Below are 25,283 nucleotides of genomic sequence, written 5' to 3'. Positions count from 1 at the left end.
TTTGATTACTATGCATCAGAATGTGTGTCAAACTGTGGTGGCTCAGTCAAACAAGGCTTCTTACATTGTAAGATCTGAACTTGCTGCCCGGGCATGTGACAGTTTCACAGAACTCCAAGTGCAAAAGATTTTTTTTTTTTTTTTTTCCTCCTTTATTTCAAGCTTAAGTTATCCCAGATTTAAAGTGAGCGTTTATTAGTGTACGAAGTGTAAAGTGCGGTTTGCGACCAATTTCACACGTCAAAATTTGCATGTTATGGCATTGATGGGTGTGTGCCGCACACATTTTTGTATAGTGCCCGAGGCTTAATGTGGCCACCTCGCAGCCATTTGCGCTAAAAAGAGGTCAGAGGTCTCTGTTGTGTTTTCAGGATGACCTGCTAGTGACTATTAGCCATTGATGAATGTGATGTCCCACAAGTGTGCGGGCCGGACCCCTCCAAAGGGGGAGGTGTCACAACACGCCTTACTCTAACCTCGCAGCCAACCCCACCTCAGCGAGTCCACAGACAGACGCTCACACACACACGCAGGCAAACACAGACACACACACTCTACCCTGCTGACAGGAGCACAAGGGGGCAGCTGCTACAGATGTCTGAGAGGGGGAGGGGAGCTGAGAGGACATCAATGGAGACTCTCTGTAGTATGGAGTTCTCTGTGGGGCTCATTGTGTTCTTTAGAGACCAAGACGAGGGAATAGTCAGTGTTAATATAGTAAGCTCGTAGTCTTTTATACTTTGTTGCAGGGTGTAGTTCAGAAGGATTTGTCTTTTTGGTGCCCAGTGTCCTGAAATGTTACACAGGTTGATAGTGGCTAAAATGGGATAGTTGGGAAACGTCTGGCAGTGTGAGACGTAACGTCTAGTTTAAGAAGTGATGCCCCTAATGCTTAGTTTAGTTAAACTTACCCTGATTTCACTTCTACTTTTAGAAAAGAAGAAGAGCATATTTCACGCCTGGTTGATTTGTGATGCCTAATTTATCTCAAGTATAGTGAGAGCCGCAGTAAAGGGAGCTCCGTGAAAACAAACACCTTGTAAAATCACCTGCTGCTGCTGCTGTTGTATGTTGACGAGAGCAGCGAGTTTTTTTGTCTTCTGTGGTGAATGGGTGCACAGCCTCAGTTTAATTTTACCCTTGACCCCAATCTGATCCATTTCTGTGTTTTCAGTGTTTCTCCAAAGTAGCCATACCCTTTAATTGTTTCACAATTTCACAATTTCACAATGCAACCTGTTGCATGAGTGTATCCTATTTGTAATTTTTTTTAAGCAGACCAACTCAAATTAAGGTATAACTGGGATTTGAAAGGAAAATTACACATGATCTTCAGTCTTCTTACAAAAAGGAATTTGAAAGATGGGTGGGATACATTTCAACCCACTGGCTTCAGAAGTCACCCTATTGGGGAAAAGAGTTTTACTACTTCAGCTCGGTGTAAATGCATTTGTTCTGTGGAGACCCCAAAGGTGTTTCTTCAGAGAACTTTATACAAACAGCATCATGAAGACACTAGAACACTGCAGACTGTTCAGGGAGTTGTGGAGACATTTTACAATTGCAAAAATACCAATATGTCACTGTTCACCTAAACAGATAGGAGAGGCAACACTATATCAGTCAGAAAAGTCAATAAGAGGACAATGGGGACTCTGGAGGAGCTGCAGAGATCCACAGCTCAGGTGAGAGAATCTGTTGACAGGGCAGATAATAGTTATACACTCCACAAATCTGCCTTTACTGGAAGAGTGTGGCAAGAAGAAATTCATTGTTAAAAGAAAGCTCATCAGCAGTTCGCAACAAGCCATGTATGGACACAACAACCCTGCTTTAAGGTGCTCCAGTCAAGGGAGACCAAAACATAACTTTTGTTTGTTTGTTTTTTTACCTACAGGCAAACAATATATGTGAGAGAAAAGTAACACTTTATCAGTAATGATAGAGTGGCAAAGATTCTTCAGATTTTTATTTGAAAAACCATGTGTGATTTTCCTTTCACGTCACAACTATGCACTTCTTTGTGCTGATCTGCTCGAAAAGCACTGCGTTTTCTGAACCTCAGCAATAGAGGGCAATCTGCTTGCCGCCTTTTACTCTGTTGCCTTGCACCCTGACTCTCCATGCTCGCGGCGAAGAGCAACCAAGGTGTGTAAAACTCACCAAAAGAGAAGGTATGCGTGTTCAACAGCCACCCATGCACATTAGACGTCTCAACATGAAATCAAATTACACTGAACTAAAGCCACCCCAGTCTGGCAACTCTGCAGGCCAGGTTTGCCTGCTGTGGCCAAACACCATGATACATGACACTGTGGCTCTTGTTTAGCTGGCCTATCAGAAGACAAGGGAGAGGCCGTCTCTGTCTCAGTCCAGCTAATGAAGAGATGCATTATGATGTGATTTCATTTGGGCCTGCACGAAAAAAAAAAAAGGGAAAAAAAAAAAGAAGAAGAAGCTGCTGTGGTTAGCAGCGCCTGAGTAGCATGGTTCATTTGTGTAGTAACATGTGACTTGTGTTTTCGTGAGTCATAAGGATCTCCTGCCTAATGGAAGGCAGTGTGCACTCATGTGACGCTGACACAATGCAGGATGAACTCTGTAGTATTCTCCACAGCTCCGCTTTGCTACTGTTTTGGCACTACAAATTCAGGCCAATGAGTGCATTTTTAATTTTTTTTCTATTATTATTATTTTGAAACCAAACAAACTTCAATTACGGTTCAGATTGCAAAACGAGGCATTGTTTCTCTTCCTGTATTATTTGCCAAGCTAGAAGCATAGCATAAGTCTGCTGAGGATATTTAGTACTACGGTGTGTGCGTGTGTGTGTGTGCGTGTGCGTGCGTGTGTGTGTGTGTCTAGGAGTACAGCGTGATATCTGTCCCATGGTCACGGTCGTGTTTTTTTTGCTGGCTCATCCCGGTCTCTCCACATGCCTGTTTAACAACACAGAGCTCCTCCTTACTGGCTTCCTGTCCAAACCAGTTTATCTGTAAACAAGTGTGTTTTTTTCCTCTCCGCCCTATTGTCCACACTACACCAGAATGCATATACAGTGGGCGCCCTCTCTCTCTCTCTCTCTCTCCCAGTTGGCTTTTGTTCTCTAAAAGTAGAAAGCGTCATTTTTTTTTCTTTTTTTTTTTTTTAAATGAAAACACACAGCTGTGCAATGAAATATTGGGCTTGCTTGAGAGGATCTAGAAAGATTTAACACTTTAAAGATGTTGTTATTACCATGACTGGAAAAAAGTGAAAAATTTTTGGATTTTAAGCACCTCTTGCATCGTGTGTACATTTTGCTTAAAGTGCATTCGCTGCGAATCTTACCAAATATTTTTAGTCTCGTTTGCAGTGCAAATGTCTTATTACGCTTGAAATAAGACAAAACTAACTTACAAGTAACTTATCAGGAATATATAGAGGCTTGTTTTAAGTAAATATTTCCTTAATATTGATCACAATGTTCTTGTTCCACTAGCAGACAATTTGTGAAGTAATCTGCCAATGGAACTAGAACTTTTTCAACAATATTAAGGAATTATTTAAAACAAGCTCCTATATCTTGCTGATCGGTTACTATTAAGTTAGTTTTGTCTTATTCCATGTGTACTAAGACATTTGCACTACAAACTAGACAAAAAAGATTTTGTGTTTTTGCAGTGTGCAAAAGTAGACATGACAGCAGCAGGGTTGCTGTCGAAGAGCCATGTGTGTACGGCGCACCACAATGGTCAGCTAACATAAACAGTGTTGCCAGTGTGATCCTGAACTGAAAGAAATAGCTATGTCATAATTTTTTTCACATCAAATGCGCTCAATCCAATTCCTCCCGTTTATAATGGATATTTGGTCAGACAGAAAATCAGTGAAGAATTTATTTATTTATTTATTTATTTATTTATTTATTTATTTAAATGCTGCCACCGAAATTGAAACTTAATTAAAACTAGAGCAGGCAATGTGATGTCAGCGCAATTTTAGATAATGAAGAAATGTTCTCATTCAGACTGAGGGAGAAAATAAGCCAACTCCAAATTATGACTGAGAGGAAGAACTGCATCATGAATGTCTGTGCTTACTACTCACTGTTGCTCACATGAACCCTCTGGGGGTTTTTTATCCCTGAAATATTAGTCACTAATTCATATGTTGACCTGATAGGCTTGGTAGACAAGCAAGATGCTGACTATAGGTAACCACCGGCACCAACTCTCTCTCTCTCTCTCTCTCTCTCTCTCTATCTCTATATATATATATATATATATATTTTTTTTTTTTTTTTTTTTTTTTTTTTCTGTTAAAAGTTTATCATTAAAACTGATATGCTATTTTTCCTTTTTACAATTTTACATCAGATAGTTAAAATGATTGGAAACATTTCATGTTCTATTCCGTGAATGTGTTTCGTTCAGTTAGTTTACCGGTGGTGCCAACCTCTCACCAACCTCTAAGAAATCACCAGCTTCTCTGTTAATAACCATCCAGTGCAAATGTAACTATACTTTGAAGGTCTATTTAAAAAAAATAACAACAACAAAAAATGAAACAGCATTCACACAAATCAGCATTAAGTTGGTTTGATGCTGAAATTCTGAAATTCTACAAAGTGATAAGAAATAACTACACTTTGGCTCCCTTCACATTAACTATTAGCTTCAGCCTCCTGTTCCACTTAATCTGGATACAAAATAAAGATGACAAGAGAATTATCTACTGTAGGTAAGATATGAACTGCTGAAACACAGCAAACTAAAAAAAAAAAAAAAAAGAATCTAACTATTATTTTCAGATAACTCTCTTGGTGTTTTTATTTAGTACAATTCAGAGTTGGCTCTGAAACTTTAAGCAAAAAGCCAGTTTGAGAGATGCCAAGACCAAAACAAGCTTCTGCTGTGCTAAAGGAACCAGGTTGTCAGAAATGTCACAGCGGTTTATGCTAACATTAATTTATGAACTTTCTACTTGTCATTATTTTGGCTTAGATCTGTTATTTACACAGAAACTTACTGTTATTTAATGCAAAAAATAAAAAATGAAATAAAAGTAGTAAGCAGTTTGCCACCAGAGGTCCTCCTGTTTAAAATGTACTGAGAAAGGAACATCCAAAGCAATTTTTGTAAGAGTAACTGCCGGAAATAAAGCTAAAGTGGTCTAAAAAGCAAAAGTATTAAAGAAAGTTTAAGTTAATGGTATTTTATTGATTTTTACCCTGCTTGACTTTTCTGTCAAACAGGTACTCTGGACCAAAGAACAGTTTATATGTTCTGTTCTCAGTACCCAGTAAGATCAGTGGTAGCACACAAACTCCTTCATATATTTTTCATATCCTCTCAATGCAGACATAAACATAATTTGTTTCAAAAATGTTCATAAAATAGCATTAGGGATAAACCATAGTGATGTTTTTGACATTGCATTGTTTTAAGTTCACTTAGATCCTGGCCAATCTCAATCTTGCTTCTGTTTGGATTTATTTCTGTTCTGGATTTATACGAAATGAAGACACTAATACGAGTATATTTTGTTTATTCATCAGGGACAAATTCAGGGAAGATTGCTATGTATTTATAATGAAAACGTTGTGTTATGCATCCAAGTTTATAGCCAAAACTGCATTCCCATAGGTGTTTGAGAATTAAAACATAAACATAAAACTGGGATTAAATTAAAAGATATGTCGTAGCATTACACTATGTGGAAATGTAATGACTAAAATATAATATAAATAATGAAAATAATGATGAATACTACTGATATTTATAGAACCTAAAAGCCAAACTAATGCACGTGCTTGCAGAAGCTTTAGGTAGTGTAAGAGCTATCACCGGTAAGATATTGCTTATTGACTTTTAACATAACCCCACTTTAAATATTCTAAAATATTCCTTTAATGTATATTGGTTATATGTATTAGCTCAATGTAGCTTTTTTATGTTTACATATTTTGAAAACTTCTTCTACACACTTGCAAAACAAATATAAGGTACGCATAACCATTGAGTGGGACTGAAGAGGCAGGCAGATGACTAATTTGTGTCTTCCTGGTAAAGTACAGAGTAATGTAACCCTGAGGATAAATAGAACTTCATAGTTGTTTTGATGTGGGTCACTCAGTTGACACCAAAGACTTTCAACAAGCTCACTATGCAAACAAGATGAGTTTTAGGTGCTAAGAAACATGACAGAGAACAGCATTTGATGTTACATTATGTCAAGGATTTGCTGCAATGTTGATACATCTAGAACAAATGCAGTAGTCTGGTCTGTTCATGACTTGGCGTGTCCTAATAGGGATTTTTCTGTTGCTTTAATTGCAGTTTAAGACTTTTCCAACATTTCAATTGTAATTTTTTAATAAAACCACATGTTGTGGCATTCGTTTAGTAACAACATTTTGCTTTTGAAAAGTTTAACGTGATTCCCTATACATCTTTTTGCTGCAAATAGCCAACCTGGGACACAAAGAGTTAATGCTGTCTCTTTCAGCCGACCACTGCGGAAAGCTGTGACATCAGCACAGAGTGCATTTTCAGTGTCCAATCAGCTGCGCCGAATCCGCTTTTCATCCAGCCAATAGGGAGAATGGGAGGCTCTATCGAATTTGAATGAGCAGTGTATCTTTCGGCGCCATTTTCGAGTGAGCAGCGATCGCTTCAACAGCTGCGGGAAGAGGATGCTGCTGCGAATATAGAGAGCTGTCGCTGAGACGGAGAGGGGTTGGGGGGGGGCGCGAGAAGAAGCCAAGTGGTTAAAACCCAAACTGCGTTTTTAGAGAAGAAAATCCTTTATTTCAGCTGGAACACAGGTATTTACAGCCACAGATGTGAACGTACGTTTTTATTCTGGTAATTCGAGCGGATTTAAGGAGAGGAAATACGTGGAAAACAGGAGGGAGACCGACCGTGGCGGGGAGACGTTAGCTGTTTGGCCAGTGTTGGCAGCCTATACTATTCCGAGCGGTTAGCAGGCTAGCTTAGCGTGCTACCTCAAAGAGAGGGATTTCTGACTTTGCTGCGCTGTAACGGTAGAGGGAAAATGCGCTCATACAGTGGATTATTTTATCAAAAGGGTGATGGAGACCACTTTAGAAAAAAAAATACAGAGGATTTTCCCCCCCTTTTTTTGACACTACAAGGTAATAGTTAACTTTAGTGTTATTAGTGAAAGTTGAGCTGTATTGGATATTTCTTTTTCTACATTGACCAGTTTTGAGCGGGAGGCGCAGAAGCTGCCAGGTTCGAGGCAGCGGAGAGTCGGTAGTGTCAACAAATGCACACGGCACTTGCATTACCCTGGGAGGGAAAAAAAAAAATCAAAATGAAAGACCGGGACGGACACTGTGCTTTTTGTAGTAACTTAATTTTAACGATCTTGTTAGCAAAGGCAGACATTTTGTTCGGGCTTGTGAATTGCGATATGTGGACTTCCGAGGTTGTTAGAGGACAACTGGTAAGTTTGCCATTATATCGCTGTGTGACCTCAAAAGTAGTAATGACAATAATTACAAAAAAGGTGAAACTAGATGTCTCCTTAAGCTACAAAAATGACTGTAAACGACAAGTGAAAATTTGTATACTAATGGCACTTAACTGTAATTTTATCCTGTCAAACGCTTCGCATTCGCTTTTTTTTCTTTTTTTCCTGTTAAAAGATGCGAATGCCTTACAGTGAGCGTTAGATGATCTATGTGGCTCCAAGCCAAGTGACAGCAAACTACGATTGCAACTTCAGATTATTTCACTTGAATTGTAGCAGTCCTTAACGTAACAAATAGATATCCTGATTAGAAACTATGTTATGAATTTTAATTAAATGTAAAAAATATATATATTTTCGGTGCTTCTCCCGCCTTACTTTGATGTCTGGAGTTTGGGTTTATCGTAGTTTGACTTTCGGCGGCGCTTTCTGCTTCCATTTGCCCTTTTTCACCCGTTTAGGCATCGCTGCACTTTTTCTATGTCCTGATGACTGATTAATTTTAAGTGTAGGCGGAATACCTCGTGGTTTTATCGTAGAGTGAAGGTTGACAGACCAGAGTCATTCATCATCATAACACCATTAAATGCGATTATATTATGCAGCTATATCCTGTATATTTTTTGTATCTTTTTCTGGAAATGAGAGGAAAAATGGGAGCTCTATGTATTTGATCGTGTGAACCCGCCCCTTTTACTTCCTTGCAAAAGTAGAGATCGGTTTGATGTGTTACATAACGTGAGGCCTTTTTTCAGTTTTATAGTTTTAACTTATTCAGAGAAATTCGTGTGAACACAGCTAAATAGATTTAGAGATAATTAAAAGAAATAACTCGAAAACGAGACACGGCAGTCACCTCTGTAAACTTGAACTGCCTTTTTTTCCCCCTCGCCAAGCCTCCTTACATCTGGAAGTGTGCTTACTTATAGCTTTTGTGTGTGCGTGTGCTGTCATTTTAAATACATGACACACAGGAGTTGAATGGAAATGTAGCTAAGCAGCTCTGTTATCATTGGTATTTTCTCGTGGCACTTTAATATAATAGATGCTTCTGAATTGGGGCAGCATATTCATTGTGAAACTGCTCTGCTCATCTAGTAAGATTTTGGTTATCTTTGTGGGCATTTTGTTCAGAGAGAAACTGGCTAATCTGCTGTGATGGAAAATTGTTATGAACACACGGCAAGTAAATTATTGTACTGCTACAGAACTTTAATATCAGGGTGAGGATGAAGACCACTTTAAATATAGTTATGTTACAGGTTTCAATATGTGTGATTATATGGTTTAGATTATGGAGTAAAATGTGTAAATCACTTGAATTTGCTCCAACTTTCCATTTTACTCTTGTAAAATTCTGCTGACTACTATGTTAACATAAAGAAGAAAAAAAAAGAATATTTATTGTTAATGAAATTGACGAGCAGTGTTGATGTAAATAAGCAGTTATGGTCAACAAGCTTGACGGGACAGTATTGGCACTGATCTGTCAAAATATTCTGCCAGGGCTTCCTGATATAGATGTGTGTGTGTGTGTGTATGTATGTATATATGTAAATAAGCAGTTATGGTCAACAAGCTTGACGGGACAGTATTGGCACTGATCTGTCAAAATATTCTGCCAGGGTGTCTTGATATAGATGTGTGTGTGTGTGTGTGTGTGTGTGTGTGTGCGTTTGTTTGTAATACCTTGTGGGGACGATTTTCCTGACATATACTACGTTGTGGGGACCAATCGCTCCTCGTGGGGACCTGAGCCTGGTCCCCACGAGGGGAAACCCTGTTTTTGGGTCAGGGGTCNTATATATATATATATATACACACACACACACACACACACCTTCAGGCTAAATCTTGTTGTGATGTTCTGCCATTTTATCCACATTGTTTTTTAAAATCTAAGATTAGAAGGCAAATTGCTGACACGCCATAGATATCTAAAAAAAGAAAGGAGGGGGGAAAAAAAGTGCCGACCTACATTATGTGCGTACAAAAAAAATACATTAGACGTTTTGCAGCCATAAGCGTCAGATCTTTGAAATCCAATAGGGTGAATTTGAAGAGGTGCCTTTATTTTTCAGACAAGGCAGCATTACTGAAATGAAATTGAATTTGCTCAAGTAATCCTCCAATATTTCTCCCCACATAGTTTTAAGTATGTTTCCCTGTTTGTTACATAACGGATATCAAAGTGATTTTTTTTACAATCAGGAGTCATGAATTGTATTTGTACTTTTTCACCTTTGGTAACATATTTTTCCATGAGGTGTCTGACGTACCCAGACATGTCAGATGAATACTTTTTGTGAAGAAACAGCTGCTTGTGTTGGCACATGATATTCCACCCTGTAGTGATAATCTGCTTTAAATGCTACAGGTTTATGTTTCCTCTCCACACTCTGGTATTTACCTTTTCACCCTCTTTGTAGTGCACTGTTGTGCTGCTTCAGACTGCTAGCTTGACATTCTGTGACTCATCATTCTGTCTCCTCAGACCCCTCTGGCAAAATGGGCTCCCACCCCCCATTTCCTGGTGAAACTGTTCCTCTCTTGCATTTGCTCACATGTGTTTGTAACCAGACTGCAGAACCCCCCCACCCACCCACCCATCTCCCCTCTCCACCCACCCTCCTCTTTCTCTTCTTTCTTTCTGCACTACTCAGCATAAACTTTATAGTATTCAAATTTGTTTTGACAGGAACCGTTTTCATGGGTCGTCTTGGTTCATTTCCAGGTATTGGCCCTGGTTTCAGTTCTGCATCTGATTTGCATAAAACAGAAGCTGTCACATTGTCAGTTTTTCTCTAGGCATAATTCAAGTTCTGTAATCAGTGAAACGGTTGTCTTTTTAGTCAAGGATTTACTGAAGCTGCAAAAAAAAAAAGTTAAGATGCAGTCTTGAGGGAAGGAAAGCGTTTGTTTTTTGTTTTTTTGCATGATGTTGGTTCAGGTTCATATCAGTAGTGGCAACACTGCATGTACTTAAAGTCCTTGCATACGTTCTGCATGCAAAGGTTTTGCACTAGCTTTTTCTGATATTTTTCTTAAAATGACTTTACAGTGAAGGCTTAGTTCTCATTTAAAATGTCATTTTTTTCTTCTTTTTTTTGTAGCAATATGCGCTACTATGAGATGTTTAGGTGAAGATTAAATATGACATGAACTGAATGTGTGCAAATCCATAGTCCCACAGTTAGGTTATGTACTGTAAACACAGTGTATTTAGGCAATATCTTTAAATGTTTTATTTGTATTTATTTATTTATTTTAACTGAAGGTCAAGTCATTGTTAAACTTTAGGTGATAAAATGATTATTAGTAAAAGCACTTGCAGCAAAACACACATGGTGTTTCTGTGACTTTTAGTTGTTGGACCCTATATTTGTAATTTAAAAATTGCAAATCAGTGCAATTTTACTTTTAACCTTTAAATAATTAAGAAAGCTCATGTTCATCTTTTTAATTAATTTATTCTTATTTTTTGCTTGCCACTATTGATAAACATATTTTTATATATATGTATATGTGTGTGTGTGTGTGTGTGTGTGTATAAATATAATTTCATAATAATGTTTATCCTAAATTTTATTCACCAAGTTCTGCATTGCATGTGTTTCTGTCATCACTGTTGAATTTGATGTTGAGCTGCAGATGTGTATTTGTCAGCACAGAGCTAGACGTGTTGCTGGGCCAAATATGGAGCTGCTAGGAATCTTTGTAATTATACAACTTATAATTATACCATCACATTATTTTCTTTTCACAAGTAATATTGTGCAAAGGTCAACAAATTTAATATCACAACAGGGTTTCATTCTTTTAGCATAAAAGCTGATGAAGCATAAATCGGGGGCGGGGAGAATACTTTCTTACACTGAATCACTCCAGTTTGTGGCATCTAAATATATATGTTTTTTTTCTTTCTTTCTTTTTTCTTTCTTTTTTTTTTATTTTTATTTTTTTATAACCGTTTAGGTCGTGTTTCAGTAATTGCTCCACAAGTGAATAGGCGTGTGAGCCTGCTCTCACACTTTTGCCTTGCTTCCTCTTTTGCCCCACTTGCACATGGGAGTCTGCAAATGCAGCATACTCAGTTTAAACATTGCTGTTCTTTTGCATTGAGTGCTTTACAAGGATAGCAGAAAAAAAGGACAGGAAAGTTTCTTTTTTTTTCTTCTTTTTTTTTTTTTTTTTTTTTTTTTTTTTTTGTGCTTTTTTGATGACTTGGGTGTAAACTGAGTCCCCTGGTCATGCATATGAATCTCAATGATTGTGAGGTGTGCTGTCTGTTTTTGCTCCTTTGTTTTATGTAAAGAGTAAGCGGAACCCTCGGATGATTCAAATAAAATCTAAATGTATTTGCTGAGGACTGAGCCCCTGCAAAGTTGGTCATTACATTGTGGGAATAGGTGCACTTGTTGAGTTTGGATTAAATATTTCACCCGACTCATTGTGGGCGAACTGATGTATTTAGAGGAAACGGTGTTGCGAGTCCATGGGGAAACTTTACATTTTGCAGCCTGGATCTGCTAAAAATATTTAGTTACACTTAAGTGGTAAGCCTTAACAGAGATGATCTGTAAATAATGTAGGACATAATTTTGTTAGCAAATCAAGCGGACAGTTGCAGTTAATTAAATAGTTACACTCTCTACAAGTGAGACAGTAAGGATATATATATATATATAATTATTTTTTATTTATTTTAGTTTTGCATTCCGGTTTGTCTTTACGAATCTACACTTCTTAACAAATTTAGAGCGTCAGCTATCAGAGTTGCACTTTAGCAGTATATGGAGAGGTTAGTGTGTACCTAAAGAGGAAGAACCCTGTGTTGTTGTCCCATGATATAAATTAGTCCATGTGGCCCTCACCTACCAAGCCTCTGCTTTTAGTGCTTCACTGGGTGTGCAAAAGTTACTGCCTTATCTGGGATCAAGACTTCCCATTTTTGCATGAAGCAGAACAAAGTTCCCTGCCTCTGTTTTTTTTTTTTTTTAATTGTTGCCCAAACTTGTAAAATGTTAATTCAGCTGAGGAAACAGCTGGTGTTAATCTACCTCCCTCTTTTTTTTTTCTTTTTTTTTTTCTTGTTTTGTGAAAAGTACCTGTTTTTTCCCCCCAACATGTAACACAAGAGTAAAAAAAAAAGATGGTGTATTTATCAGATTCCCCCCGCCCCCCAACCTTTTATCTTTTTATGCGGATGGATTAGGAGTATATTCCCACATGATGCCATTGCTTAGTCTGTGCTTGTGCAGGTCTGTAGCACCGGTCAGGCCAGACCACTTGATCCGGGGTGCTGATGGGTTGTCATGTCAATGTCCCTGAACCCAGCAGGGTGGAGGAGGTTATACTTGACCTTTCAGCCTCAGGGTCAGGTGACTCTTTGAGGTCATTGTGCAGGGAGCAAGTGTCAGGAATGGGTTAAAAAGGCTGAGCAGTGAAGGTGACTTGTCCGAGCATGCTTCCTTAAATGAGAAAGAGGAGGAAGAAAAGGGCAGGGTTAGTCATTGATGAGAAGGGTTTCCAACCAGACTTGTAAAGTAATTATTAGTATATAAGGAAATGTGTTGGCTTACCTGATTTGTGCCTGATGATCAAGGTGAAGCGTTTGTTGCTGAAATTTCAGTTTAAAATTTACGAGCATGCACCTTTACTTTTTACTGTTACACACACACACACACTTTTTCCACATGCAGCTTTGTGACATATGAAATATATATTTTTTTGTAAATATTAGTCTAGAAAAAGAAAACACTGAAATTCACATGATCAAGGAGATTTTTTTCTTCTATTTATAAAAGAAATTACTTAGATTTTTTATTTTATTTTTTTTATTTATTTATTTTTTTTTTTTTGCCCAACCCCCAGCATAGTAAATGAATCTTGCATCAATTGTGCTTGGATGCACATATTTTATCCACGCAGTGTTACATATGCTTGTATTTAAATATTTCTTTCTACTGTGACTTAACTGTCGATGTGCTTTTTGACAGGGGATGTGGTGTGTTTTATCCTGGTACTGACCTGTCTACATCTGTGTATGCAGGTGATGCAGAATATCTTAAAACAACTTTCACATTTTTTATTAATTTTTTTTTTCCTGGAAATATTTTAATAGTAAGTGGATAACACTTTTTTTTTTAAGGGAAAGCATTTCTCTCTAGTGTACTTTCATCAGTTTCAAGGTTGTGCCTTGTTTTAATTTTTCTTTTTTTATATATATATTTTGGAATCTGATATTGTTTGACTTGGCAGCTATTGCATGTTTTGAGAGGAGGTGTAGTTGTTTTGAGCTTTGAACTACAACCGTATGTCCCATTTATATAAAAAAACAATGTTTTTAATTCCTGAATGTAAAGTTTTAATGGATCTACACTATGCCAAAAGTCAAATATCATATATTCTTAAGTTTTCTACTCTTCTAGGATAGTACAGTGATGCTTATCAGCATACTTATGATATAATCTCTAAATCTATTTTTTTTTCTTCTTTACTTCGTACATATACAAGATTCACAAATACCACTTTTTGATGCTTTTAAAATTGGTTTTTTTTAAAAATGGTCTTGTAGGTAGTGAGATATTTTGTTTTTAAATTATGTTTTGCCAGTGAGTAGCTAAAATTTCATTCTAAATGTTCTGCTTTAGGTATCCACATTAAAACCCTGGAGGGATAACATGCTGAACTCATTGGGCCTCAGTGTCTTCCACACACTGTGCTACTGTCTGTAGTGCCAGGGTGTTAATACAGCTGCTGAACCAGTCTGGTCTGACATTCTGTCACCTAATAAATTTCTGATGCGTGTCATTGTTTGGGAAAGCATTTATGCCTAAAGGTAGGAAGAGAGTCACAAGTCCCACAGCTTTAACTATGACTAAAGTTAGTCACGCAAAAGAAGCTAAAAACACACTTTTCATGTGAGTTTTAAGAATGCGCTTATTAAAGTGCTATTTAAAAATGATTAATATAGCCTATTTGTTAACTTATAGTGAGGTGAAGACATTAGTCAAAGCATTTTCAAATTTTGCTTTCATGTCAGAAGTTTACTTGCGTCTTCCTGTTTTTCTCTTCTTTACCACCAAATATTTAATCCACATTAAGCTATTAATAGCCATCCTGTGTTGACTTGTAAATTAAATTATGCATGCAGCCTCTTTGTATTTTAGTATCAGGAACATGCAGCACATAAAAGTCTAGTTTTCCTAACAGAACGTGTTCTCTCTTTACACAATAACATTTATTTTATAACCTTTGTTTATCAGACAGCATAGATGGTAAATAAAAGCTAGACGTGAGTTCTTCTAATTCTGCTTTACTCCAATTAATCCACCACCGAAAACGCTGTGGAGTTTGTGCTGACAGACTGACCTGCATTAGTTCCCTGTGACATTATGAAGAGAAGTTGAACGTGATCTTATTAGATTCTGGCTATTGAGTCCATTTCAGAATAAAGTTATAATCACGGGTCCATTGAGACCTCTAGTGGCAACACAATCACCACATCCCAACTCCACTGGGACTTCTATCAGGATCAAATAACTTTAAGCTTCAAAGAGATTAGAATTGCTAACTTGAATGTTACAATTCTCAAGAAAGTTTGACATACGTTTTCTTCATATATAAAACATGATGGTTCTTTTTTGCTTTAAATATAAAAATTATTTTGTTTTTCTTTTGTTGCTGGTTAGTTTTTGATCAGTTGATTTCATCCTGGTTAGGGTTATTTATTCAAACAACAATTCAGTTTATCTCAACTTTTCCCATAGTTGCTCATTTGATTTTTTTTTTTTTTTGTTACTTTTTATAAAATATAGAAATACAACCCCTCCACCCTTCTCATAAGAGTTAAATATGAGCGTTTCTATTAGTTATTACTCTCTGTGTAAGTCATGATACAGCGAAGTTACTATCAAACTGAAGACACACCACACATATCTTACAAGTGTCTTGTGATTATTTTGCTTACGGTGCCTTTTTTAGTGTTTGGAAATAAATTTGCTGCTGCGTTTGGAATAGTTAATGCAGTCGACTTGACACAAAGCAGCGTGTCTCTCCTGTTTGTAAGATTAGTAGCTGATTATGTTCAGCTTTTCTGTCGCTCCCTGGGTTTTACAGAGCTTTTGACGCAGTTTTACTGCTGTGTTTAAAAAAGAAAAAAAAAATTTAATCTAGAGGTGCACCAATCAATAATCCCGAGAGATTAGAACGGGGCCTATTTTCCGCTGATCTGACTCTTTCTATTCATTAAAGCTTCAAAACTACAAACTCTCAGCATTTCCAATCTTGAAACGCATCAAAAGAAATTTGTGATGAAATGGAGAACATGTAATTCCTTAGTTAACTTCTACCTGCTCCTTTTTGAACAAATTATGTAAAATTACATGTCAGTTAGCATGATTCTTATTTTTTTCTGTTTTTACTCTTTTTTTTTGCCTGTTATAAGTAAATATTCCTGTTAGTTCAAAACTGCTACCTCTATCAAATGCATGTTTTCCTCTGCATGTTATACTACAATATTCTATTTATAAGAACCAGAATGACAGATTGGAAATCAGCATTGGTCCAGAAAACCGTGATCGGTACATCTCTAATTAAACCACTTAGTTTACTTAAACACTTGACCTCACAAACATAAAACACCTCTGTTGCACCATGTGGCCAGAGGAAACATCTCCATGCATTTTGGGAATCCTCGTACTACATGGCATAAAGCTAATCTTTGTCAACACTACTTCCAGTGCTGTGGCAACAGTCTGGGAAAGGCCCCCTTCTCTCAACATTTCAACATGACGACGCCTTCGCGCATTAAGCAACGCGCGTGGAGAAATAGTTTTTGAATTGAGAAAGACCGAACAGTGCCGTTCTGTGGAGAGGCTGGGCCTCGTCCTCGTCCAGCAGCTCCGAGACACTGAGCCAAGAACTTTGTCATCAGACATCAAAGCCGTCTCGTTGTGCCCAAAACTGCTGCAGCCAGTCTCTGAAATGTTGTGAAAGTTTTTTAGAAAACATTTCTTTTGCAGAAGTCACAGACTGAATTGTCCTTTTCTCTGTTTCAGATGGAGACGTAAGATGTGGATGCTGATCGTCTCCGCCGTCTTACTTGGATGAATCCAAGATGCGGATTTGAAGCGCGGGCCACAAGGCAAGTGCAGAGTGCCGAAGAGGAGGAGCAGATCTTTCTGGTGATGTTGTAGCAGCACAGAATGGTTTGTGGGTTACTCTGAGATGCAGGCCATGCCGTGCTGCCGCAATAAAGCCTGAATAACACAACATGCAAGCGATCAGCTTTAAGCCCCTCCAGATGTCTTTGATGACCACTGGCTGCCTGAGCTCATGTTATCCAGATAGTTGTGTTGCTAATGACGATGATGAAACGGTTCCAGGGCATGTATCATTCTGACTCGCTGGTCGCCTTACTGTAGCAGCACGTAAATATTGGAGTTAAGACTAGCTGAAGTCTCCAGTATTGATCGTGCTGCTGAAGCAAAGCTGACCACTCACGCTCTGAATGCTCTCAGACCCCTCTGTAGGTGATGATAGGTTACATTACATGCAATTGAATTTTTTATTTTTTTTTTCAATGAATGTTTGAAGATTATAACAGGTCTCTTGTTATATGTGAATATTTTTGAGAAATAAAACCATTAACTGATCTCGTTTGTGGGTTTTTTTTTCCTAATAACGATATTCTTTAATTGTATGTTAACTTTTTTTTTTTTTTGCCAAAGTAACACTAAACACGTTACAAGTGCTGACTCTTAATATTTTCCCACTGTTGTCCCAGAATTACAGCCGCTAAGCAGAAGCGCTCACCGGGGCCTGTTTGGCCTCTGCTGCGCTGCTCAGATGGTCCTCTGATCAGTTTATACAAACATTAGAAGTATCTGATTTAAACACTGAATCCGTTAGGGTTTTCTTCCCAAGTTTTTAAGAATAAAATCTGGATTTTTATCGTGACTCTCCTGTATTTTTAAATGATCTTGCACTTTTAAGTATTTGTGGCCGCTATAAATCCCCCAACGTAGAGGACAAGTCTGCGGTTACGTGAAATCCTGCGGTTTCGTAACTCGTCATGCCCCGTGCCCCGCTACCAGACTCCATTTTAAGCGCAGTTGGACGCGAAAGCGTTTCAAGCATTTGCTATGCGCTCAGAATATTACTGGCGATAATCTCAAATTTGATTCAGCAATACTATTTTTTTCTTTTCTTTTTTCTTTTTTTTTTTTTCTTTGTGGGTTGTGAAAATTACGCCCTTTCCCCTTTTTTTCTAAAATATATACACATATGAAATGGAAGATATTAAAAGCTAGTCTAACACCTGCTTCATAAATATTAAAACTTCTCTTTGATATCTAAATTAAAAAGTGACCTTTTTCTGCTGGTTTATTAAATAATTACATTTTCATTAACAAACAAGAGTTTTCGTAACGTAGTCTTAAGTGCGGGGCCGATATTTTGTCCGCCTTATAGGGTTTATATTCACTCCGGCCTTTTGGGGCCTCTTCATATATATATTTTTAAATTAAAAATAAAAGAATAGCCTATTAAACTTCATAATCATTTAAGTAAATGTTACTTTTTTCCAAATAAAAAATCCGGGATTCATTTTAATGCAGCAATATTTGCGGTTCTATGTAAAAAGCCCGTTTCACCTTGAAGTCACCGTGCTGAAAATATGGCCTACATATCTTAATGTTTTACTTTGAAGCGAATTGCCTGTATTTTAGCTCCCATTAAATTTCTCCAGACACTCTTAAATACGGACTGATCATTATAACGTGACAAAACTAAATCTGTCCACATAAAAATATACAAATTCTTAATTTGCGAGCTGTAACGTAGCAATTTACCTTTACACTGATTTTGTTATTAAAAATCGCCTGTTTTCATAGTTTGTGAAGCCTTTTAAAATATTCTTCGCTGTGATTAAAATAAGTTTTCCCGTCATTACACTTCCCCTTTGCGTTCACGTGAATAAATACGTTGCGCCATTTAGTTCTAAATTTTGTTTTTACTTTTCTGGTTTGTAATCTGCACGCAAAGAAGTGCACTTTTTCATCCTGACAATATATGTATATACAGTGTATATATATATATATATATATATATATATATAATTTTATTTTTTTTAACAGACCTTGGTACTCAGGTTTCATAACTGGGAAATAGGCTTATTCCTAACCTCTATATTGCGCATATTTATTTATTAACTGGAGGGCTTTGCGCTTTGTTGTGCCATGAATATAGCTTCACCTTTTAGTTTTTATATATATATAAAAAAACATGAATTATATAAAAAGGTGGCATGGGATTTAAAATATTAATGCCTCATCCTATATTTGCCTGGCAACAGTAAGCTATATATGTTATGGGCTTATGTACAGACCTGTGTGACGTATATGCGGAATTAATGTCTTTGCTGACATCACTGCTTCACTTCATGGTCTGTCACTCTCCAGCCCCCTCCACATAAGGGATCCCCGCATATACCAGAGTAAAAACAAATACATTTAAGTGATTCTAATAATTCCCGCCTTAATTGTGTGATCTGACCTCTTTTTCAATACACACTGCTGGTGGGGGAAACAATCTCCAATCCGAAATGTGAAGAATTTTCCTTGCGTTGTCACTGCTCACATAAAAAAAAAAAAAAAAATCAGATTTTTAGGGAGTAAATTATGCTCTGCGCAATTTATTTCAACAAGGGCGCACCTTCTGGATTTTGCACTGCCAGCCGTGAAACGAAAGAGCCGCAGAAGATCAGATCTGAATTTTATAAAAAAAAAAAAAACCTGGCGGATCAGCATTTATTAAGTGCTGAGGTTGAGCATCTGACTGCTGCTACACGTTGAGCAATTTTTCTGTTTCACTGAAAACATGACCGAGCTGTGTCTTCGTACCTCCCTCTGCAGCCCGCTGAATGTTTCACACGGGCCCTGTTACGTAACGTTTGTAACCTTGAAGAGGTTGCAGCATCACTGTGGCGCGCGGAGCGCTGAGTTTCTCCCCATCATTACAGCGGCAGCCTGATCTCACCCTGTCGCTCTGAAGGAAAACAACCATAGCAGTGACTCGGGATTTTTCAAATTTATTTTCCAAAAATCAAGTTAAAAAAAGAATATATATATCGTTAGTGTACAAAATTAAATAAAAAAACAAAAAAACATAATTAGGTTTAGACTGCAACCTCTGAGGATTTAGAGGATTGTTTGATTTTCAGGCTTCATTAAGGACCAAAGGTTAAAATAATAATAATAATAATACAACATAATGTAAACAAGTATAAGTGTTTCCATTCATTCGCTCCTCTTCTGCACGAATTAGGATAAGTAGTGAGTGAAAGTAGTGGACAGATTTGAAATTAATCTCATCATATGTTCCTGACCTGCTTCGATCAGACCTGCGCACATGTCATTGATTTCCTGCAGGTACAGAGTAGCGGAAGGGACACATTCAGTGATCAGCGCTTGGATTCTTGAGGTCACGTCGATTGCAGTGTACGGCGGTGACAGGAAAAAGATGGGTAGTGTTGACAGGAAGAGTACCAGGGACAAAACGATCCACTTGGACCACGATGGTATCCGAGAGCCACCTGTTTGGTAGGCGCCATTCTCATGTGGGACTGAGATCTTGTCTATTTCTCGGAGCCGGAGGGAATCCCATTTTTTCACATCGAAATTACGCACAAGGGGCCCCACGTCCATGTCTTTCCGAGAGGGCAGGGCGGTCTCCTTCAGGACCTTGATCTTCTCACGGAACTCCTGCATGTGCTGCAGGAAGCACAGCGGGTCGGAGACGCCTCTGACGGACTCCGCCAGTCCGAGCGCGCGACTCTGCTCCTCCAGCGCGGCGCTCAGCTTGGAGATCTCCGGGTCGTACGCCTGCATCACCACCAGCTTTAGCGTCTCGAAGTCGGAGAGGATCTCGCTCTTTTTGCACTCGAGGGATCCGATGAGCTTGTCGAAGTAGTCGGCCACCTTCTCCGCGTCCTTGCCCACCGACTGGAGAGCCTTTTTCTTGCTGGCTTGCAGCGTCTCCAGGCAGGACAGGGTGTCCGCGCTCTGCCAGCTCTCCGCCTCCTGGAGCAGGTCTCCGAACGCCCCCTTCTCTCGCTCGTACGCGTCCTCCAGGGAGCTGAAGCCGTGGCCCCTGTGCTCGTCGGTCGTCGCGCAGATTCCGCAAATGAGCCGCAGGTCGGTGGCGCAGAATATGTTGAGCGGCTGCCCGCAGTGTTGCTTGCAAGCGGACATTTTAGGCATCACTTTAATTTTGCTGAACTTGTCGACGATGGCGCGCAAAGAGTAGTTGATCTGCAGGCTGCTCGCGCCGTTATGGGGGGTCTCCTTGCGGCACGTGGGGCATTTCAAAGGCGTCCTGAAAGCCGGACCCCGGTTGCCCTCCAGCAGCCCCTCCAAGCACTTCTTGCAGAAGCTGTGCGAGCACAGCAGCACCCGCGGGTCCTCGAAGAGACCGCAGCAGACTGGGCACGTAAGCTCCTCTTCCAGCTGCTCCATCGTGCCCTGCGAACACATCATCACCCAGGCGTCAAAACACACATGCAGGGAAAAACCAATAAAATCACTCAATAATACAGACTTATCACAATACGCACCCACACTCAAAGGGGATGCCGTTATATATATATATATATATATATATATATATATATATATATATATATATATATATATATATATATATATATATATATTTAAAACGAACTACAAACGAGAACAAGGTCGCAAAAGGATACAGATTTTGTTTTTTTCCTCCTGGGTCAAGTCACGTTCCAGCTGTTTCTGATGCATTCCCGTCTTGAAAGTGAAACCGTCTTGGATCGGTGTGCCCGCGTAAAAAATCTGCCCGCTGGAGCTCCGTTTGCGCATCTGAGGCTGTGCCACATCCTGAGGCTTTTTTTCGGCATAACCAGCACACAGACTGGTCGAAAATAACCCCAAAATAACTTGGATATTAACTCCAGCAACAAACTATTCTTCGCTTGTCTTGCATTCCTTGTCAGCGGGACCGCGGTTAGCTGACAGCTGCGCTCTAAATCACAGCGATTCCCCCTCACCAATCCAATGCGACAGATTATCGACAGAAGTGGGGCTTGCTCGCGCTGCTTGCTGCTGTTGGCAAGGTACCGAAAGGAGGGCTGTGACAGATTTTTGCAAGCGCATAGTAACATGCAACTACTGGACCAAAAGAATCACTCACCAGCTGCTGAGGCGCTCTTTGCAACGCAATCATGGCGCTTGTTGCTGTGCAGACTTCGCCCTTTCCGGGTGTGGAGTTAACCGCTTCAGCGCCAAGCAGAAACATATAATCGGACGATTCGTCCTCATTTGTGCACACATAAATCCGATTTTGTGCCGAATTGAGAGTATGTGTAACCTGAATGTATTTTGGGTTATTCAACGGCTTCGACTGGGAATTTTTTATGAGTGTACGTTTTTGTCGCTACGGAGGAATTGGCAGGCGACCCCAAGCCGTCGGTTGGGGGAGGGGCTGTTGCTATGCAAAACATTACAGCGTGAAAAACTGTCAAGTAGGTTTTTAGCATCTTTAACTCTGAACTAATTTAGTAGTTCGTGTTGGCACGAATTGATTCAGGCAGCTGTTAACTTTTGGCAGTGTAAAAGTGTAGCTGTAGCTGCATATTAGCTGACCCAGAGTTGTGCTACTCTCAGTGCTTCCAGACTGTTTCAGCAGCAGTCCAAATGAGACTTGGGTCCATGCTCTGCTCTGATAAACTCCCATATTACCGATTGAACGCTTACATTAACCCCTAATCCACTATCTATTTACTCGGGGTTATGTAACATCGATACCCAATAGTTACTGAGTCACGTGGAGCAATGTTGACCTTGATTTTCTTCCCTTGTTTCCATGCCATCAGGAGCAACTGCCTGTCTTTGCCGCTGTGATTGGATACAGTACAGGGAGCAGCCAGTGTTGTAGCTCCGCCCTTCTGCCGCTAGGTGTCACTGGTGCGTCCAGGGGGCAGCACTTTTAATTTTCTGACGCAGCAGCGCTCTTTGGTTTGACAGCCTCTCTTTTCCGGATGTTTGGTTAGGATCGGGAGGAAAGAATGGCCGCTATGTTTACGTGTTGTTTCGGCTGCTGCGGAGAGGGCGGTTCGGGGCATATACCCCTGAAGGAGATGCCCACTGTTCAGTTAAACACTCATCACATGGGTGAGTAGGTTCATATGAAAAACTGTTAACCATGTTTACACCAATCATCTACTGGGAAAAAATATATACAATTGAAGCTAGTTAGCGTTTAGCTTCTTGAATAATTGTAGACACTGTTTCGTTGTGTTTTACTACTTGTATTTGTTTTATAACTTGAATTACGTGCTTTTAATTGTCTGAACTGAATATTGCTTGCTAATTATTAATAAACTGTAATTCTTTGTTTGAGGTTGATTACTGGCCATTTTTCCTTTGCAGTTAAGTAAAAGTAACTGACTTGAACACACATACAAGAATGCTCTTTAAAAATATATATTCTTCTACAATTAATATCTCATTTATCCGAAAAGGCATATTTATTTTAAATATACAATTTACAAAAAAACATGCCTATCAAAAACAGAATTAATAGGAGAGATACATAATCCTCTGATGATTTTGTAATCATGATTTTGTGAAGTAATATAGTCTCTCATTTTTAGTAATTTTGTTGCTTTTGAGGACAGAAAGCATCACAAAAGATGTGGACAAAAAGTACTGGAAAAACTTCCATCAATCTATTGTCTTCTATTTATCTGACTTAAAGTAACAGGGGTAAGAGGTCCAGCAGGGATACCCCAGACTTCCCTGTGCCCTGTGGTAATCTCTGGCTCATTCTAAGCATTCCAAACACTCCACACAATTTGTTTCCCAGTAGGAAAAGCACCAAGGAGCCATCGAGATCAGATGCCCAGGCCAAATGATCAGACTTCTAACGACTGGAGGAGTGGTGAATCTACCTTAAGGTCCCCTCAAATGACAGAACTCCATACTCCAACTATGTGGTTGAACATAGGCACCCTACAGAGGAAGCTTAGAAAAAGAAGACTCCCATCTGTCGTGAGCGTGACTTTGGGCTAAGGATGTAAACACAGCTCTGGAGACCAAATAACAATCTTAGAAGTATTCAAAGTACCCACAGTCTACCAGCCCTCATCACACACACACACAAAGGCCTCAAGGGACGTTGGTGTTGGTCTTCTTTGGCTACACAGACCACACATGGACCGAACAACCAAACAGCGCATGTGGAGCGCAGCTTCCTCTTCGGCGTCCATCTTCTTTTAGATTGCTGTGCCCAGGTCAAAGTTGAAATTTGTTGAACTTTGCACGGTGACAGATACTTGTGCAGTCAATAGATAAAGGATGTATATCAACCTTTTCCAGTTCAAATAAAATGACAACCAGTCAGTGTTAAATCAGGGCTCCTTCACAGCCCTACACTGCCTTCTGAATCATAGGGACTCATCATTTTCTCTAGGTAGCTAATTACCAGTTAAATAAAAAAAACTTTGCCTCTTTTGGTTTGTAGTCTTGAATAGAGTCATCAGTGTTGTTTTCAATTTATCTCCCCATGTGTTTGATGCAAACACCCAAGTAAAACTCAGCACGGAAGCTCCTCTAGCAGGGAAACCGTCCCTAAGCATAATGGTTCCACCTCTGTGCTTGACTGTCGGGATCATGTTATTTATGGCATGCTTAGCATGTCTCTGTCAGGTTTTCAAATTGATGCTGAGGACTTTTCTTTTTGGTCTCACTAGATCAACTTTCTCCCAAAATTTCTATCAAACATGTAGCTTTTCCTTGACAAAGTGAAAACAGTTGCTGTATAATGACTTACTGTTGCAGGAGTCTCCAAGATTTAATTTCAGTGAAACATAATGTGCTGCCAGGGCTGTTCATCTCTTTGGAATTAAGCAAACTTAAAAAAAAAATCAGCAGGGCACACACAGGCTAATATGTTTATTGGTTTCACACTCAGTAATCTGGTCTCAAGGCCGGCCACGAATACTAATTCAAAGAGGTGCCAAGATCTCTGGCCATTGGGATATGTGTGAAGAAGAGAATATTATGAAGGAAAAGATCTATTATGGACAAATGAGAACTGTGAAAAACTGACTGCTGCAATGTTTAAAAAAGGTCATAAATCAGATGCTCCATTTAAACCCTTGGAGGCTAAATTACACAGTATCTAAGTGGAGAAATATTAATGTGTATAATGTACAGCAAATGGAAATAATGTGACGGGGTTACAGAGAGGACGAGGATGTCCATTAGTACCTCCCTTGAGTCTGACAAGGTTTACAGAGTTGATGACACCAGAGCAGAGAAGAGTTGGTTGGAGGATTTATTGGGGCCTGCCATAGCAATGCACAGGAGAGCAGTGCATTGCCTTGCAATTTATTGTTAATATTTTTGCGCTGCAGGCACAGACGTCGTCATCGTAAAGAGCGGCCGGAGAATATGCGGGACTGGAGGCTGCCTTGCCAATGCTCCTCTGCACCAGAACAAAAGCTACTTTGAATTTAAGATCCAGTCCAGCGGTAAGTCCTGGATTTTAGGTTTTTACTGGATTCCTACCCTGTTCTTCCACTTTCTTTTCCTGATTTAAATTGAGCTTTTGGGACCTTTTGTAGTTTTTCTTGCCTATGCTGTATAAAGCTTTATGTTCATTTTATAGTACTTTAAATGCAGCATTGTATTGACTTAAAATATGCTTAATTTTAGCTGTATTATTCCGTGTTTATTATTTTAAGTACATTTTATCAACCTAAATTTATA

General features: G+C 39.0%; 2 protein-coding genes and 1 long non-coding RNA gene across 7 annotated transcripts in view; 2 read left to right on the top strand and 1 right to left on the bottom strand.

Moving 5' to 3' along the window:
- Positions 1 to 19,731, top strand: part of LOC107836617 (uncharacterized) — a 26,883-nt gene extending 7,152 nt beyond the window's left edge. Inside the window, exon 2 of the long non-coding RNA XR_001662562.1 lies at positions 16,542 to 19,731. This is a non-coding gene — a long non-coding RNA (uncharacterized LOC107836617). The remainder of the gene's footprint in view (positions 1 to 16,541) is intronic.
- Positions 19,355 to 22,433, bottom strand: trim13 (tripartite motif containing 13). 5 transcript variants are annotated; one of them, XM_016673101.1, is made up of 3 exons: positions 21,197 to 21,696; positions 21,098 to 21,138; positions 19,355 to 21,005 (listed from the first exon to the last, which is right to left on the bottom strand). In XM_016673101.1, exon 3 carries the CDS (start codon positions 20,997 to 20,999, stop codon positions 19,806 to 19,808), a length of 1,194 nt encoding a protein of 397 aa, XP_016528587.1. In that variant the 5' UTR covers positions 21,000 to 21,005; positions 21,098 to 21,138; positions 21,197 to 21,696; the 3' UTR covers positions 19,355 to 19,805. The 5 variants fall into 5 exon arrangements, with proteins under 5 accessions (XP_016528587.1, XP_016528588.1, XP_007555576.1 ...); XM_016673102.1 differs by having other exon boundaries at positions 21,098 to 21,134; XM_007555514.2 differs by lacking the exons at positions 21,098 to 21,138; positions 21,197 to 21,696 and adding an exon at positions 22,352 to 22,433.
- The window catches only part of spryd7b (SPRY domain containing 7b), a 7,330-nt gene continuing 4,434 nt past the window's right edge, over positions 22,388 to 25,283 (top strand). The window contains exons 1-3 of the mRNA XM_007555512.2: positions 22,388 to 22,475; positions 22,562 to 22,682; positions 24,929 to 25,045. Of these exons, the coding sequence (XP_007555574.1) occupies positions 22,577 to 22,682; positions 24,929 to 25,045 (223 nt within the window). The 5' untranslated portion in view covers positions 22,388 to 22,475; positions 22,562 to 22,576. The remainder of the gene's footprint in view (positions 22,476 to 22,561; positions 22,683 to 24,928; positions 25,046 to 25,283) is intronic.

The sequence above is a fragment of the Poecilia formosa genome, unplaced genomic scaffold (genome assembly GCF_000485575.1).
Source record: "Poecilia formosa unplaced genomic scaffold, Poecilia_formosa-5.1.2 Scaffold70, whole genome shotgun sequence".
Classification (NCBI taxonomy): Eukaryota; Metazoa; Chordata; class Actinopteri; order Cyprinodontiformes; family Poeciliidae; genus Poecilia; species Poecilia formosa.
The sequence above is the reverse complement of the archived record's forward strand: the minus strand, read 5'-3'. Positions and strand labels throughout refer to the sequence as shown.